The sequence below is a fragment of the Cetorhinus maximus genome, chromosome 12 (assembly GCF_964194155.1).
Source record: "Cetorhinus maximus chromosome 12, sCetMax3.hap1.1, whole genome shotgun sequence".
Classification (NCBI taxonomy): Eukaryota; Metazoa; Chordata; class Chondrichthyes; order Lamniformes; family Cetorhinidae; genus Cetorhinus; species Cetorhinus maximus.
Window position 1 is genome coordinate 80,186,344 of NC_135890.1, and position 19,168 is coordinate 80,205,511.

Genomic DNA, 19,168 nt, shown 5'->3' on the forward strand with positions numbered 1-19,168 from the left:
GTGTGGCATCAAAGAGCCCTAGCAAAACTGGAGTCAATGGGAATCAGGGAGAAATCTCTCCGCTGGTTGGAGTCATACTTAGCACAAAAGAAGATGGTTGTAGTTGTTGGAGGTCAGTCATCTCGGCTCTAGGACATCACTACAGGAGTTCCTCAGGGTAGTGTCCTCGGCCCAACCATCTTCAGCTGCTTCATCAATGACCTTCCTTCCGTCATAAGGTCAGAAGCGGGGATGTTCGCTGATGATTGCACAATATTCAGCACCATTCACGAATCCTCTGATACTGAGGCAGCCCATGTCCAAATGCAGCAAGACCTGGACAATATCCAGGCTTGGGCTGACAAGCGGCAAGTAACATTCACGCCACACAAGTGTTGGGCGATGACCATCTCCAATAAGAGAGAATCTAACCATTGCCCCTTGATGTTCAATGGCATTACCATCACTGAATCCCCCACTATCAACATCCTGGGGGTTACCATTGACCAGAAACTGAACTGGACTAGCCATATAAATACAGTGGCTACAAGAACAGGTCAGAGGCTAGGATTCGTGTGATGAGTAACTCACCTCCTGACTCCCCAAAGCCATTCCACCATCTATAAGGCAAAAGTCAGGAGTGTGATGGAATACTCTCCACTTGCCTGGATGAGTGCATCTCCCACAACACTCAAGAATCTTGACACAATCCAGGACAATGCAGCCCGCTTGATTGACACCACATCCGCAAACATTCACTCCCTCCACCACAGACAGTGTGTAGCAGTGTGTATCATCTGAAGGTGCACTGCAGGGATTCATCAAAGCTCCTTCGACAGCACCTTCCAAACCCAGGACCACTACCACCTGGAAATGCAAGACACATGGGAACTCCACCACCTGGAAGCTCCCCTCCAAGCCACTCACCATCCTGACTTGGAAATATATCACCGTTCCTTCACTGTCACTGGTCAAAATCCTGCGTACCTACACCACATGGACTGCAGTGGCTCAAGAAGGCAACTCACCACCACCTTCTCAAGTGCAACTAGGGATGGGCAATAAATGCTGGCCCTGCCAGCGAAGCCCACATCCCGTGAATGAATTTAAAATAAAGGAATACGGGGAGTATCCAGGTTGAAAAGAATCAAGAATGATATAATAAGATCAAGGCTTGTACAGAAGGTGTAAAGATGACTGACGGTTTGTGCAGATTTCAAGAATGGACCCAATTGTAACTTAAAAACATTTTTTTTATGGGATGTGGCATCACTGCAAGGCCAGCATTTGTTGCCCTTCCCTAATTGCCCTTAAAATGAGTGGCTTGCTAGGCCATTTCAGAGGGCAGTTAAGAGCAAATTACATTTGTGTGTGTCTGGAGTCATATGGAGGCCAGACCAGGTAAGGATGGCAGGCTTCCTTCCCTAAAGGACATTAAAGAACCAGATGGGTTTTTACGACAAGTGATGATAGTTGTTAGGTTCACCGTTACTGAGATAAGCTTCATATTCCAGATTTATTTAGCTACTGTGGTGGGATTTGAACCCATGTCCTCAGGGCATTAGCCTGAGCCTCTAAATTACTAGCCCAATGACGTTACCACTAAGCGACATTTCAAGGAATACCTTTCAGGCCCTTCAGTGCTGGATAGATAAAGCCAAGAGTGACTTATCACAGAAGGAATATAGATGCCTGAAGCAACCAGGCTAGTTCAGAACTGAAATCAATGCAGTGCATCCATTTGGCCCCATCGGCGCTGCTGATGGGAGTTTAGTAGACGTAATAGGTGAGGCAGCTTAAAGCAGAAGAGAAGTTATTGGAGTTGATGGTGAGCTAGGATCTGAAGGACATATTTGTCATTTGGCATCAGAGTTTTGCACTGGTACAGACCTAGACAGGAACTGTTCGGAACTACTATAATAGTTTTAAAAAGCACAGCATGTCTGAGGAATATGCAGCATTTCTGTCAACATCTATAAAGATAAAAGACAGGCTAATGTTCCAGGTGTAAACCCTTCACTGGCACTGAAACCTGCGATAGGCAAGCAATTTCAGAAATTGGTAGGCACAGGAAGAAGCAACAGAAACCCTAATCATAGAGGGGGAGCTGAATGACTGGAATCCAGAAAATCAGCAGACTGTTCGAGAACAGAAAGTTCATTTCAGTGAAGTGATGAAAATACATTAAAAGAAGCATAATCTAAAGGAATGAAAAGGTCCGAGACACTGTAAAATAAAACCTGTAAACAAGAAGCCTGAAGTAAAAGCAGAAAATACACGAAACATAGGGTAGGTGGACGAGTCCTGAGAAGAGATAAAAAACAGGCCAGCACTTTGGGAGCAGACTCCCCTGCTCTCTCCAGGTCTGTGTTCTGACAACAAATCTATAACCAAAATGTTAACCCGCTTCCCCCTTCCACCAAACTGGAGTCAATGTTCTGACTAGAGGGCCACAGAGTAAAGGGTGTTCTTCAAGCTGAGGGACTGAAGGTAGAGGGGCCAGAGTGTCAGACCACATATCCACTTTTTTGTTAAGTAACAAAAGGAGTCAGCTATTCAGAAATTGTTCCTTGGTCAGGGAATTTTGCAGGTTAGCATGCGCTTGTCACTTTGAAGCAGGACATCAGAAGCACCCTGCAATTGTTTTGCACCCAATCAAAGTGTGACAACTGGATCCATTCACACATTTTTCTTATTAATATTACCAACGGGTCTCCCATAGCCTTTCCCAGATAAGGTCAGGAAACAACAAATGTGCATATGTGGATATGGGAATTTGCGCTTTTTGAAGCTTAACAGCCATGTCATGTGTTAGAAGTGTGCAGCTAAAGAAGACAAACGTATCGTATGGATGCAATAGGGGTGTTTATCTGAGGCTGGAGTTTGGAATATTGTTGGGAGAAGTAGAGAACTCTGCATTTAATCAGGTTGATACTTGACCAGGGAAAACCTGATGCTGAGATTGGGTTCAAAGCATATTTGGAAGAAAAAATAAACCATTCCCTCGATGTCCGTATTTGAAGAGGGGAATAAATCCATTTGAAGGAAAGTAAGTTGACAACTCAGTCCTGTTGGAGGGCAGGGATGCCTCACGTTGAAGCAGGTTGATGGACCCTGTCACATACTGTCTTCACCAAATCACCTTCCAAACTTGTAACCTCTAACGCCTAGAACAACAAGGGCAGCAAGCACATGGGCACACCACCACCTCAGGTTATCTCCAAGTTATACACCATCCTGCTTTAGAAATATATTGCCATTCCTTTACAGTCGCTCAGTCAAAATCCTGGAACTCCCCCCCCACCTAACAGCACTATGGGTTTGCCTCCACCACATGGACTGCGACTGTTCAAGCAGGCAACTCACCACTGTAGTGTAAAGGGTTAATGTAAATAGACAGTACATCATAAGTGATGTCAGGTCACATGACAACAGAGTATGCCGGAGATAGTTTTACGTGAAGCCTTGCGCTAAGCTTTATCCTGTACATAGTTAGAAGGATATTTAATAAAAATTAAAGTTTACCAACAGCCTTGCCTCCAGCAGTCTTTCTCACTCCTAACCAAGGACAACATAAGCTAAGACCCACAACAATACAAACAGATGATAACAGATGGTGACAGCAGTAAAGACAACAGAAAAAGCACCAAGTAACTGAAAAAGCAGCTCAAGCGCAAAATTCCATTTGGTGGCCTGGGATCTCAAACTCATTAGAAGAAATAATTTCAAACTGCATCTACTGTTCAATCCATCGCCAGGAGCCAAGAGAACCACTGATGGTATCCTCATTTCCACCCACACCATGGGAACATCGCAGAATGGACCTTTTCGAGCTCAAAGAGAAGACATTCCTCAAAGTTGTTGACTATTGCTCCAGCTGGATTGAGGCTAATCGTCTTCATGATCCCACCTCAGAAGCTGTTATGTTACTAAAAGAAATTTTTGCCAAACATGGCATTCCAGACCTAGTCATTTTTGACAATGGCCTACAGTTTGCCAGTGAATTATTTAAGCAGTTCATTGAAGCCTATGGATTTGTCCACACGACTAGCTCACCCAGATACCTGCAGGCTAATGGGGAGGCCAAACGAGGAGTTAGGACAATGAAAGCTTTGTTGAAGAAAAATGATGATACCAACGTAGCTCTGTTGAGTGACCGTTCCACACCACTCCAGAGTGGTCTGGCTCCATTGAACTTCTAATGGGAAGATGACTGCAGACTTACCTTCCCATTCTTCCTTACATGCTTATGCCATGCCTCAAAGAAACAGATATAAAGAGAATAAGGGAGAAGGAGGATGAGTATCTGAGTATCAGACACTATATAGAGACTATAATCAACACCATGGAAAACGTAACTTACCAGAACTTCAGGCAGGGGAGTCTGTATGGATTTGAGACCAAAATTGCGAAGGCCAGGTTTTGGAGACTGCAAATTGAATAGTGAGAAGAAATGGAAGCAACTTGTATCTACAAGAAGAAGAAAAGGAGTTGCCCTTTTAGGACAGGGATGGGAGAATTTTTTTTTCTTAGAGAGTTGTGCGACTTTGGGACTCTCTGCCTCAGAAGGCGGTGGAGGCAGGGTCTTTTCTTTTTTTACTCATTCACGGGATGTGGGCTTCGCTGGCTGGGCCAGCATTTATTGCCCATCCCTAGTTGCCCTTGAGAAGGCGGTGGTGAGCTGCCTTCTTGAACAGCTGCAGTCCATGTGGTGTAGGTACACCCACAGTGCTGTTAGGAAGGGAGTTCCAGGATTTTGACCCAGCGACAGTGAAGGGACCGTGATATATTTCCAAGTCAGGATGGTGAGTGACTTGGAGGGGAACTTCCAGGTGGTGGTGCTCCCATCTATCTGCTGCCCTTGTCCTTCTAGATGGTAGTGGTCATGTGTTTGGAAGGTGCTGGCAAAGAAGCTTTGATGAATCCCTGCAGTGCATCTTGTATATGGTGCACACTGCTGCTGCTGTGCATTGGTGGTGGAGGGAGTGAATGTTTGTGGATGTGGTACCAATCAAGTGGACTGCTGGATGGTGTCAAGCTTCTTGAGTGTTGTGGGAGCAGCACTTATCCAGGCAAGTGGGGAGTATTCCATCACACTCCTGACTTGTGCCTTGTAAATAGTGGACAGGCTTTGGGGAGTCAGGGGGTGAGTTACTCATCACAGGATTCCTAGCCTCTGACTTGCTCTTGTAACCACAGTAGTCCAGTTTAGTTTCTGGTCAAAGGTAACCCCCAGGAAGTTGATAGTGGGAGATTCAGTGATGGTAATGCCATTGAACATCAAGGGGTGATGGCTGGATTCTCTCTTGTTGGAGATGGTCGTTGTCTGGCACTAGTGTGGTGCGAATGTTACATGCCACTTGTCAGCCCAAGCCTGGATATTGTCCAGGTCTTGCTGCATTTGGACATGGACTGCTTCAGTGTCTGAGGAGTTGCGAATGGTTCTGAACATTGTGCCATCATGAGCGAACATCCCCACTTATGGCCTTATGACGGACGGAAGGTCATTGCTGAAGCAGCTGAAGATGGTTGGGCCCAGGACACTACCCTGAGGGACTCCTGCAGTGATGTCCTGGAGCCAAGATGACTGACCTCCAACAACCACAGCCTTTGTGCTAGGTATGACTCCAACCAGCGGAGAGTTTTCCCCCTGATTCCCATTGACTCCAGTTTTGCTAGGGCTCCTTGATGCCGCACTTGGTCAAATGTGGCCTTGATGTCAAGTGCAGTCACTCTCACCTCACCTCAGGAGTTCAGCTCTTTTGTCCATGTTTGAACCAAGTCTGTAATGAGGTCAGGAGCTGAGTGGCCCTGGCAGAACCCAAACTGGACGTCAGGTGAGCAGGTTGTTGCTAAGCAAGTGCCGCTTATAGCACTGTTGATGACCCCTTCCTTTACTTTACTGATGATGGAGAGTAGACTGATGGGGCGGTAATTGGCCGGGTTGGATTTGTCCTGCTTTTTGTGTACAGGACATACCTGGGCAATTTTCCACATAGCCGAGTAGATACCAGTGTTGTAGCTGTACTGGGACAGCTTGGTTCGGGGCACAGCAAGTTCTGGAGCACAAGTCTTCAGTACTATTGCTGGAATATTGTCAGGGCCCATAGCCTTTGCATTGTCCAGTGCCTTCAGCCATTTCTTGACATGACATGGAGTGAATTGAATTGGCTGAAGACTGGCATCTGTGATGCTGGGGACCTCCAGAGGAGGCCAAGATGGACTCACTTGGCACTTCTAGCTGAATATTGTAGCAAATGCTTCAGCCTTATCTTTTGCGCTGATGTGCTGGGATTCTCCATCATTGAGGATGGGGATATTTGTGGAGCCTCCTCCTCCCAGTGAGTTGTTTCATTGTCCACCACCATTGGCGACTGTATGTGGTAGGACAGCAGGGCTTAGATCTGATCCGTTGGTTTTGGGTTCGCTTAGCTCTGTCTATCACTTGCTGCTAATGCTGTTTGGCATGCAAGTAGTCCTGTGTTATTGCTTCACCAGGTTGACACCTCATTTTTAGATACACCTGGTGCTGCTCCTGGCATGCCCTCCTGCACTCTTCATTGAACCAGGATTGATCCCCTGGCTTGATGGTAATGATAGAGTGGGGGATATGCCGGGCCATGAGGTTAGATTGTGTTCGAAGGCAATTCTGCTGCTGATGATGGTCCACAGCGCCTCATGGATGGCCAGTCTCGAGTTGCTAAATCTCATCACAATCTATCCTATTTAGCACGGTGGCAGGGTATCCTCAACGTGAAGGTGCGGTGGTCACTCCAACCGATACTGTCATGAACAGATGCATCTGCAGCAGGCAGGTTAGGGAGGATGAGGTCAAGCCTGTTTTTCCCTCTTGTTGGTTCCCTCACCACCTGCTGCAGACCCAGTCTTGTGGCTCTGTCCTTTAGGACTCGGCCAGTAGTGGTGCTACCGAGCCACTTTTGGTGATGGACATTGAAGTCCCCCACCCAAAATACATTCTGCGTCCTTGTCACCTTCAGTGCTTCCTCCAAGTGGCATTCAATATGAGGAGCACTGATTCATCAGCTGAGGGAAGGCAGTACATGGTAATCAGCAGGAGGCTTCCTTGCCTATGTTTGACCTGATGCCATGAGACATCATGGGGTCTGGAGTCGATGTTGAGGACTCCCAGGGCAACTCCCTCCCAACTGTGTACCACTGTGCTGCCACCTCTGCCAGCCCAGGGATGGTGATGGTGGTGTCTGGGCCATTACCTGTATGATATGATTCCATGAGAATGACTATGTCAGGCTGTTGTTTGACTAGTCTGTGAGACAGCTCTCCCAATTTTGACACTAGTCCCCAGATGTTAGTAAGGAGGATTTTGCGGAGTCGACATTGCCATTTCCTGTGCCTAGGTCGTCCATCCATCTAGTTTCATTAAGGCTTTGTAGTAGTTTGACACAATTGAGTGGCTTGCTAGGACATTTCAAAGTCAACCACATTGCTGTGGGTCTGGAGTCACATGTAGGCCAGACCAGGTAAGGAAAGCAGATTTCCTTCCCTAAAGGGGCATTAGTAAACCAGATGGGTTTTTACAATCTGGCTATGGTTTGATGGTCACCATTAGACTTTTAATTCCAGATTTTTATTGAATTCAAATTCCACCATCTGCCCTGGTAGGATTTGAACCCAGGTCCCCAGAGAATTACCCTGGGTCTCTGGATTACTAGTCCAGCAACAATACCACTACGCCATCGCCTCCCCTTTAATTGAATTGAATAGTTTTGAGATATTTTTAAGGTAGAGGTGGATAGATTCTTGTTAGGCAAGGAAATCAAAGGTTATCAGGCATAGATGGGAATATGGAATTTGAAACACAAACAGATCAGCCCATGATCTTATCAAATGGCGCAGCAGGCTCAAGGAACCGAATGGCCTACTTCTGCTCCTATTTCATAAGTTTGCATGTTTGTAAGACCTTCAATGGAATGGACCAGTTACTCAGACAATCAGTAAGACAACTTAGCTGGTATTCTCTGATGATTCACATACTACTCTGCCAAATTAGAGACAGAACATGGAGAGCATGAATCCTATAAAACCTCCGAGAGAGCTGAGTACAAGGTCGGGGAGATTGGTGAAACCACCACAACCATTATCTCTGTGAACCAGGGATGAAGGCAGAGGCTTCAGGGGGAGATGTAGGACATGGTAAATAATGTATTTAATAAAGTCAGAGACTTGGGGGGAGATGTACTGTAAAGGGTTAATGTAAATAGCCTGCATCATCAGTGATATAAGATCACATAACAGCAGAGTATGCTGAGAGATAGTTCTATGTGAAGCCTCATGCTAAACCTTATCCTGTACATAGTTAGAAGAGTGCACAATAAAAGTTAAAGTTTACCAATGGCCTTGCCTCCTGCTGTCTCTCTCAATCCTAACCAAGGACAACCTAAGCTAAGACCCACAACAATGATAGCTGAAGCACCACCTTCATAAGGTCAATCAGGGATGGGCAATAAATACTGGTCTTGTCAGCAAAGCCTACATCCCATGAATGAATCAAAAAAGTAGTGAATAAAAGGAATCACGGATGAGAAGAATAAAAAACAAGCTGCCTTATCGGTAGATAGGGCACCAAGTTTTCTTTGAGAAAGACAACCTACGACTACCTACTCCACATGGACTGCAGCGGTTCAAGAAGGCAACTCACGATCACCTTCTCAAGGGCAATTAGGGATGGGTGACATATGCTGGCCTAACCAATGACGCTCACATCCCATGAAAGAATAAATTTTTAAAAAAACAGGCTATGGAAGCATCGAGTATTACTGGCATTGTTTTAATACTACTTCTTTGAATCAAACTTTGTACCCAGGTTTGATCCTAGAAAATACATCTACTCCAACAACGACCATCAATGGCCAGATTTTTCACAGAACAGCCACGCCACAACTGGAATCAGATCTGTTTTCAAACTCTTCTACAGCTCAGTTGATAAAAGGAGTGTGGAACTGAGCCTTACTGATGAGGAAGGTCCCATGGGGTTCAGTCCCCAGGCTGCACTTCTTCAACTGCTTTTTGGCTCCAGTGCAGCAGCGGACAGGCAGGCGTGCTAGAATTGGCTTCAGTGTCTTGTGATAGAGAGAAAGGATAATCAGTAAGCATTGCAGTTCAAGTTGGAAAGAGCTTCTGGACGGTGAAAAGGTCTTGATTGGGAACTGGACATGATCACACTTCCCTCCCACAACTGAATAGACTCACAAGTGCCTTTCATGACCTCGGGACGTCCCAAAGTGCTTTACAGCCAGTGAAGTACTTTTGAAGTGTCGTCACTGTTAAAATGCAGGGAACGCAGCAGACAATTTGTGCAAGCTCCTACAAATAGCAATGTGAGAATGACCAGATAATTTGTTTTATTGAAATTGGTTGAGGAATAAATATTGGCCAGGACACTGGGGAGAACCCCCCACTATTTGTCATAGTTCCATGTGGGCTCTTTTATGTCCAGCCAAGAGGGTGGACAGGGCCTCAGTTTGTCTTTTCTGAAAGTCAGAGTGTCAGATATGAAGAACGGCCACTTGGGTGAGGTATTGAAGGGCAGCCCATGCAAGTGAACTGTTTAGTAGTTAGAGCCTCCAGAAGTGGAGGACAAAAAGTTAAGCTGTTTTGTTTGAAGCAAAAGAGTTTATTTATGTTTTAAGTCACACATTGCTTTCATAGATATCCTCAAAGAAGAAGTAGGTTGACAGGCACCAGAATAAAACATTTGGATTGAAATGCATTTGTTCAATTTGTAGGTTAAGGATAAACAACACTCTTAGCTGTAAACGAGTCTTATCTTTTCCATATTTGTTCATCTGAATACAGAGTTGTCAAGGAGATGAGTGGAGACTGCACGTCCCAGCAGAGTGCGCCTGATTCATAAAAGACCAAGTTATTTCTTGATTAGGACTGAACAATTCTCTCCCAATATAGCAACTATTTTCCTGAGCATGGATGTATGGGCAATTGCCTCGCCTGAGTGAAGTGCTTTGAAAGCATTATTTTATATTATTTGATTCATTAACTGTGAGAGCTTCATCAACTGCTTTTACACTTCATAAAACAGATCTCTTGAAATAAAAGGCTATTAAGTAAAATGCTCTTTGTTTTATGGCTATTTCAATTATACTTTGTGACAACTCTGTTGAAGAAAAGCCTTTAGCTTCTTAGTATTCTACCCAGCACAGTAGGCTTGGATTTCTGTATGTTCCCCCCCAATTTTCTCCACTCTTTCCTAAAGAAGTGGACTCCTCACTGAAGTACTGTCCAGTTGGTGCTGGCTACCCTCTCGTGCCTTACTCAAAGTGGCCATTTTGACATGCGTGAGGCCAAATGACGAGTGTCAGTAGAGCTTTCAACAGCAGCATCATTACACCCATTTTGCTGTTGCCTGATGTCCTTTTCTTTTATTCATTTATGGGATGTGGATGTTGCTGGCAAGACCAACATTAATTACACATTTCTAATTGGCCTGGAGAAGGTGGTGGTGAACCTGTGCAATCCATATGGTGTAGAGTGCTGTTACTTTCCAGCAAGCCTCATTAGCTAGCAATCAGGAACTGGATGTCTGGGTGGTTGTACCTCCATAGCCAGGGCTCAACTGCAATTCCAACCAGGTCAACATAGGTGAGAAACTGAATCTGGGAGATCCTGAAGATTTCTATTCTTTCATATTTGAGATTCTGGTTTTGACTGTATTAGCTTTTCGTTATGGCGTATTGTCCTGCAGAATAATATACACATAGGGACATAGGATTTAGGAGCAGGAGTAGGCCATTCAGCCCTTCGAGCCTGCTGCGCCATTCAGTAAGGTCATGGCTGATTTGGTTGTGGTCTCAGCTCCACTTTGCTGTCTGCCACCCATCATCCTTGATGTCCTTGTCTATCAAAAATCTGTCTAACTAAATTCAATGACCCAGCCTCCCACTGCTTTCTGGGGAAGAGAGTTCCACATACTAACCCTTTAAGAGAAAAAAATTCTCCTCATCTCCTTCTTAAACATTAGACCTCTTATCCTTAAACTGTGTCCCCTAGTCCTAGTCTCTCCCACAAGTGGAAACATCCTCCCAGTATTCACCCTATCAAATTCCTTCAGGATCTTAAACGTTTCAATAAGATCACATTTCATTCTTCTAAACTCCAATGGGTATAGGCCAAAACTGTTCTTCATAAGATGAGCCTTTCATCCCAGGAATGAGTCAAGTGAATCTTCTCTGAACTGCTTGTAACACAATTGTATATTTTTTTCAAATAAGGAGACAAAAACTTTACACAGTATTCCAGATGTGGTCTCATCAAAGCCCTGTATAGCTGCAGTAAAACTTCCCCTATTTTTATATTTCTTTCCCCTTGCAATAAATGCCAACATTTAATTTGCCTTCCCAATCACTTGCTATACCTGCATACTAATTTTTAGTGATTCATGTGCCAGGACATCCAGATCCCTCTGTATTTCAGAGTTCTACAATCCCTCTCCATTTAAATAATACGCTGCTTTTCTATTCTTCCTGCCAAAGTGGACAAGTTCACATTTTCCCCACATTATACTCCAACTGCCAAATTTTTGCCCATTCACTTAACCTGTCTATATCCCTTTGTAGAGTCTTTACCTCTTGACAACTTACTTTCCTCCCAACTTGGTGTCATCGGCAAATTTGGCTACCATACATTCGGTCCCTTCATCCAAACAATTGATGTATATTGTAAATAGTTGAGGCCCCAGCACTGATCCCTGCGGCATTCCACTTATTACAGCTTGCCAACCCAAAAGAAAACCCATTTATTCCTACTTTCTGCATCCTGTTAGCTCACCAATCCTTTATCCACGCTAATATGTTACCCCCTACATCATACAATCTTATCTTGTGCCACATCAAAGGATATTGCACAAGAGAAAGACTTGCATTTATATAGCACCTTTCACAACCTCAAAACATCCCAAACCTCTTTAGAGCCAATTAAGTGCTTCTGAAGTGTAGTCATGTTGTCATGTAGGAAATATAACAATCAATTTTGCACAGCAAAATATGTGATGATGACCAGATAATTTCTGTTTTTTTAAGTAATAATGATTGAGGGATACATATTGGATAGCAGGAGAACTCCCTTGCTCTCTTCATAGTGCCATGGCATCTTTTATGTCTATGTGAGAGGGCAGAAAGGGCCTTGGTTTAATGTGTCATCCAAAAGATGGCACCACTGATGAGTGCAGTGCTGAGGGGATGTTGCACTGAGTGTCAAAATTTGACCTAATTTCTCAAGCAAAATTTTTGGACACCTCAGTTATTATTTAAAGGTTTATGAGAACATACCAGTAGCATAAATGGCATTGCTGCAACAACAGCCACCTGTATTTATATATTGCCATTAATGGAAGAGGACACTACAAATTACAAGCTTTGTTTTTTGCTGTATAGAGATAGTTTGTAATTTGATGACGCTGTCATGTTGAGGGTGGGAAAGTGGAGTTAGTGGAACAAGAAAATTCAGCATGGCCAGAATACTGCTGTCGGCGTGCAGGGCAGGCCTGACACGCCGACACACAAAATGACGCGCGATGACGTTGGGCGTGCGTCCCAATGTCATCGCACATCATTTAGATATTTAATTTGGCAGGCGTGAGCTGGAGATGGCTGCGCACTCGCCGAACTGTCAACGGCCTATTAAGGCCTTAAAAAGCCAATTAAACTTGTTAGCAACGCTGTCTGTCCAACCTTAAGGTTGGTGGGCAGATGAAGACCCCAAGTGGCCTTCGCGTTTTAATAAAATAAATTAATTAATTTTGTTACATTGACAAACATGTCCCAGCTCATGTGACACTGGCACATGAGAGGACACGTCTGAATAATTTTCCACTTTGAAAAGTTTTGTTATGCAGCTCCGTGCCTCAGGGAGATTGCTGCGCTCTCTCGCGCGCATGCACGAAAGAGTGGAGGCCCCTCCTCTCCCTCCTCTCCTCGCCCGCACAGGTAGTGCTGAGCGCTCCAGAACGTGTATGACGCTGGGCGGGCCTAAATTGGCCCACCCACGTAAAATGGTAGTGCGCAGCCGATCGCGGGTGGATAAGATACTGCCCCATCACTTTATTGTGAAGGTCAACTCTGCAATGTAATGTTGCCATAGCAATATATTTTACAATATTCAGTTTAAAATTTCAATTCTAATTTTTAAAAATTTGTGTGAGATGTACTCAGCAATGAGTTTGCATTGTTGCGGTAATGATATGATGAGGTGTGCTTAGGGATATCATGGCATAGTGGTTATGACTAGTAATCCAGAGACCTAGCCTGTTGATCTGGGAAATCCCAATACAGCAACTAGGGATAAATCTGGAATCAAAAAATCTAGCAGCAGACACAGGGACTATGAAGCTGTCGGATTAATGTAAAGACCCATCTAGTTCACTAATGTGCTCTAGCAAAGCAAATCCCTAAATTCTTCCCCTGTCTGGCCTATGTAACTCCCAACCCACAGTAATGTGGTTGACTCATAACTGCCCTCTGAAAAGGCCTAGTGAACCACCCAGCTGTATTCGCCACCATCTTCTCAGGAGCAGTTAGGGATGGGCAATAAATGCTAGCCATGCCAGCGACACCCACCTCCCATGAATAAAAAAATGATCAGTTAGGTGCGGTATCCTGCAAAACACTTTTGCTTTATGGCATCACTGTCTTAAGAAGCAAGGTCGGAAAAAAATGAGGGCGAGCTGACCCAATCTTATGGGGCTCATGGGCAGCTTTAGGACCATGCAAGCGATGAGGGTCTGACATCCGTTAAGTGGGTAGCATTTAGTATTTAGCACAGTGAAATGCAGGGACACCAATCCAAACCTTTGCACAGCAAAACCGCCCCTCCCCGCCCCCCCACTGCAAGATGAATGCCACCCCTGTTAGGGTGCTCTCGTTACTGTTTATAGTTAGGGGTTTGGGATCCTGTGGCCCACATGTTGCCTTTGGTAGGGAATTGTACTTGGCAGAGCTAAAGAGCAGGGAAAAACAAATGTGAAATATTGGCCGGGATTTTCTGGCTCCGCTGTGGCGGGACCCTCCGTGGGAGATTCGGCGACCCAGGACCCGATGATCCCGGCGGTGGGCGGGGCTGGAAAATCCCACCCAATGGGCAGAATTTTACAGCCCCGTTTCGGCGGGGACGGGGCCGTAAAATGCGGCGAGACATTCTAAACCCCATTGACTTCAGCAGGAACGTAAAATCCCGCTGTCATAAAATTCTGCCCAATGTTTCTGTTAGAGTCAATACTGTTCATATCTCATGACCCCTAACAGCCCACACCAAGAAAGTAAATACTGCTGCTTTTTGTTTGTCAGTGAACAAGTTTTACTGCAACAATTTGTTCACTGATGATTATGTAAGCTGCATATAGGTCATAAGTTGTACATTCTAATGTTACAGAACTTCCAACAGTGCTGCATGGAATTACACAAATACTCGGAAAGCATTCACTTATCAAGGGAGAGTTTTACCATTTAGAAATCCCTGGTAAACAGTCTCACCAACAGGAACCTTGTTAAGGGGAGAGGCTTGCCATTAGAAATGTCTTTTAAAGACAGACTTTCACCATCAGGAACCAGAGACCCATAGAACTTGACAGCGCCGAAGGAGCTCATTTGACCCACTGTGTCTGTGCTGGTTCTTTGTTAGAACAATTTAAATCTAATCCCACTGCTGTCTCTCGGTAGCCCTGTAAAATTATGCTTGAAATGTTTATCTGTTCTTCCTTTTAAAAATGCACCAGTCTCTGCCTCAATGAGTCCCAGTGGCCCATCATTGCACGCTCTAACAACTCTATTAAAGACGGTTTTCATAACTTCACCCCTCGTTCTCTTTATGACAGTTTTAAATTGATGACCCTCTCATTCCCCAACTAGAGTAAACAGTCTTTCCCTGTTCACTCTATCAAGACTTCTCACGACTAAAAAAAAAAATCTCCTATTAAATCTAATCTTAAACTTCTCTGCTCCAGTGTAAGTAATCCCTGGCCCCGATTTTCCGGCCTCATCATGGCGAGACCCGCCTTGGGAGATTCCATTGACTTTTGGGGGACTGGATGGTCCCAGCAGCGGGCGGGGCCGGAACCAAGTTACTTCTGATAACAATGTAATTCTGGTGAATCTACACTTCATGCTTTCTATGGCTTTAATGTCTTTTCTGTATTACACACTGTAAGCTAAGTGTAGCTGAACTTTTAAACTTCATTATAACCTCTTTAATTTTGTACTCTACATCCCCATTTATAAAATTGCCACTGATCTTTTTATGGCTCCATCCAGCTGCGTTTGTAGCTTCGGGAAGTTCAGCCTCTGTCCATCGAATGTAAAAGGGAGAAGAGCTTGCGTTTTTGTAGCACTTCATACAATCTCAGGACATCCCGAAGTATATTACAGCTGGTGAAGTTCTTTCTTGAAGTGCAGTCACTGTTGTAATGTAGCAACCACAGCAGCCAACTTGGCGCACAACATGGCCGCACAAACAACAAGATGACAATGACTAGATATTCTGTTTTAGCGATGTTGGTTCCGGGATAAATATTGGCAAGGGTGCCGGGAGAACTCACCTGCTTTTATTTGAATAGTACCATGGGATCTTTTGCATCCACCTGAAAGGGCAGATGGCGACACCTCTGACAGTGCAGCACTCCTTCAGCTGGAGTATCAAGCCTAGATTTTGTATATGGTTCCCATTGCTTGCTTTACAATCCAAAATGTACTGATTCACACTTCTCCGTATCAAACAGCATCTGCCATTAGTTTTCCCATGTCCATGTCTGCCTGAAATAATTGACAGCACTCACAGTTTGCCAAACCATTACTTTCTTCAGCAAATTTCGATATCATGCTTCTAAAGTCTGTGTCCAAATTATTTATACATATACCAAGAACAGTATATGCAGCACTAGTCCTTATTTTAACCCTTCTCCAATCTGAGAAATACCCATTAATTTAACACCTTTGTTTCCTGCCCATCAACTAACTTCCTACTTATGCTGCTACATTTTCCTTTTTTACCCATATGCATGAATGTTTATAACATGTCTACTGTGAAACAATTGATCAATTGCCTTTGGAAATTCATATACACAATACCTATTACATTCCTTTTACTATGCAATTGGTCACTGCTTCAAACATTTCTTCCCTTTAACAAATAGATACTTGCTGTCCTTCATTAACCCTTTGCATTTCTAAGGTTTTAGAATTTATCCTTGGGCATAAAGAGTCGCTGGCAGTTAAGAGTTTACATTGGTGTGAACATAAGAATGTAAGAAATAGGAGCAGGAGTAAACCATACTGCCTATCAAGGCTGCTCCGCTGTTCAATATGATCATGGCTGATCTTGGGCTTCAACTCCACTTTCTTACCTGCTCTCCATATCTCTTGATTCCCTGAGAGACCAAAAATCTGTCTACCCCAGCCTTAAAACGTATTCAACGATGGAGCATCCACCCTCTGGGGTAGAGAATTTCAAAGATTCACAACTTTTTGAGTGAAGAAATTTCTCCTCATCTCAGTTCTAAATGATCGCCCCCTTACCCTGAAACTCTGCCTCCATGTTTTAGATTCCCCAGCCAGGGGAAAACAACCTCCCAGTGACCACCCTATCAAGCCCCTGCAGAATCTTGTAGGTTTCAATGAGATCACCTCCCATTCTTCTAAACCCCAGAGAGTATAAGCCCAATTTACTCAACCGTCTCTTCATAGGATAACCCTCTCATCCCAGGGACCAATCCAGTGAACCTTTTATACCGCCTCCAATACAAGTATGTGCTTCCTTAAATACGGAGACCAAAACTGCACACAGTAGTCCAGATGTGCTCTCAAAGCCCTGTACAATCGTAGGAAGACTTCTTTATTCTTGTACCCCAAGATGAGTGTTGTAATGTCTCGAATATCAAAGAGTCAGGGTTGATCTGTCTGACTCTTCCACAGCTTCTGAGGAAATTTCAGGTTCATGTTCTGGGTGTGGTGACATTGTGGATACAAAAGGAGGAAGAAGAGGACCAGGCAGAATCCAGAGACCTGCAGCAGCAGGCAGAAAGGCTCCAGGAAGAAAGATGGTAGTTATCCTTACCCCACTCGAGCATATAGATCAAGAGCTTCATAGCTCAGTAAGGATCAGTGTGTGAGGAGGTCACTTGAGCAGGGAAGCCGTCATGGCTCTCTGCCACTGGCTGCAGCCCAGTGCTTGGTCATGCTCAGCCTTGCCTGTGGCTCTGAAAGTGACTCTAGCCATTAATGTAATGTCTTCGCTGCAGCAGTTGATATTAGCAAAATTTGTCAATTGGTTGCCCACGCCCGCATCAAGCAAGTGAAGGATGCACCTTTCACCAGAGCCAACAACTTCATCTCATTCTCTATTAAGACAACATAGAAGGAAGACAGGACTCTGGACTTGCAGGATTTCAGGCTATCCCCAGGTGAAGGGCATGATCGACTGTACCACATAGCTCTTGCGTACTCCAACACAATGTCCCAGAGAATGCATGAATAGGAAATGCTTTCAATCACACAGCATGCAGCTGGTGTGTGATGACATGCAGCTCATGATGCAGCCCTGTGACACCCATCCTGGCAATTACCATGATATCTTCACCCAGTGTCAGTATTTAATTCCCTCTTTCTTTCAGTCAGACCATTGAGTCAGAGGCTGGCTGCTTGAGGACAAGGGCTACCCCTGCACACATGCTTCATGATACCTGTTAGGAATCTGTTCACAGACTTTGAGATGAAATACAATCAAAGCGATGTATCCATCAGACCCCTGAGAGAACAGAGCATTAAACTTAACAAAGAGCAGCAATCTATTACGCCTTATAACACTGGCTCCCAACTGTACTCACACAAATCCTACACCAGAGATGTCTTAATATAATGACTGGGATGATTCAATCTATTGTGATTCAAGTTGAAAATTGCACTTAGGCCAAGGTGAGGCCTATTCTGTCCTCTAATGCATTGTAAAGTGGATAGCAGGCAGCAGCATTTCACATTTTATTCTTCCATCTAACCTGGTGTGTTTTCTTCACAGATAGCTGCCTCAGGAGGAACCCTACCCCCTGTCAGCACACTGACCGCCCTCCACAGCTTGCCACACAACCCCCACGCTGTAGCCCAACAGACCCAGAACCTCATCATGGCTTCCTTACCGAGTGTCATGGCCATTGCACCGAGTGAGTCAACCTGTCTGTCACCTGCGTTAACCAATGGAGGAGCTTCAGCTTTGGTGATAGGTAAATAGGCGTGAGTGAATGAGATATTTCCTGTAACTGCCTAAAATGAAGAAAGATTTATATTTATTTGGGATCTTCACGTGTCTTTAAAAAGCACCTCAAAATCCTTCACACACACTGAACACCTGAAGCACAATGTCTGTTGTGGTGTATGAAAACGTGGCAGCTATTCTGTGCAGGACATGATTCCACAAACGGTGATGAAATAAATGACCAATTACTCTGTTTTTTTGGTGTTTTTTTGAGGGAGGAAGTGAGAACTCAGGGCTCTAGTTTGAATATGTCCTAAGATCTTCAGCATCTACCTGAACTAGTACTACATGCAGATGATATCTCAGGTTAACTTATTGTTCAAAGAACAAATATCAAAATATTAAAAAGCAGAAAAATCCTTGACACTGCTTAATCAGCAATAGTTGATAAAAGTGCTGGCTGATGTGTTACTCGTACAATTGCAGATGACAACATTGAAGGGGGCCATTCAACCTATTGTGTCTATGCTGGCTCTTTGCTAGAGAAATGTAAAACAAATCCAGCTGCCTTGTTCTGTCCTATACCTTCCGTTATTTCAAGTCTTGTCTTCTCTCCCCTTAAAAGTGGCATTGGTTTTTGCTTCAATTGTACTCAGATTCAATGCCTGATCTATTCTGAGTAAATTGATCTTAACTAAGTGCTATGAAGGAAAGAACTTGCATTTATGTAGTATCTCATGACCTCAGGCGATCCCAAGGCACTTTACAGCTAATGTGTAGTCGCTATTGTAATGTAGGCAGTTGCACAGAGCAAGATCCCACAAACAGTAATGTGATAATGGCCATATCATGTGGTTTCGTGGTATTGTTTGAGGGATAAGCATTGGCCAGGACACCGAGGATAATTTTTCTCTTCTTCTTCAAAATGGTGCCAATTGGATCTTTTATGTCCACCCAAGAGAAC

The 19,168-nt window shown here is 44.3% G+C and overlaps 1 protein-coding gene across 1 annotated transcript in view; it reads left to right on the plus strand.

Moving 5' to 3' along the window:
• Positions 1–19,168, plus strand: part of LOC144687630 (hepatocyte nuclear factor 1-alpha-like) — a 225,990-nt gene that overhangs the window by 128,939 nt on the left and 77,883 nt on the right. The window contains exon 6 of the mRNA XM_078554000.1: positions 18,031–18,232. Within this exon, the coding sequence (XP_078410126.1) occupies positions 18,031–18,232 (202 nt within the window). The remainder of the gene's footprint in view (positions 1–18,030; positions 18,233–19,168) is intronic.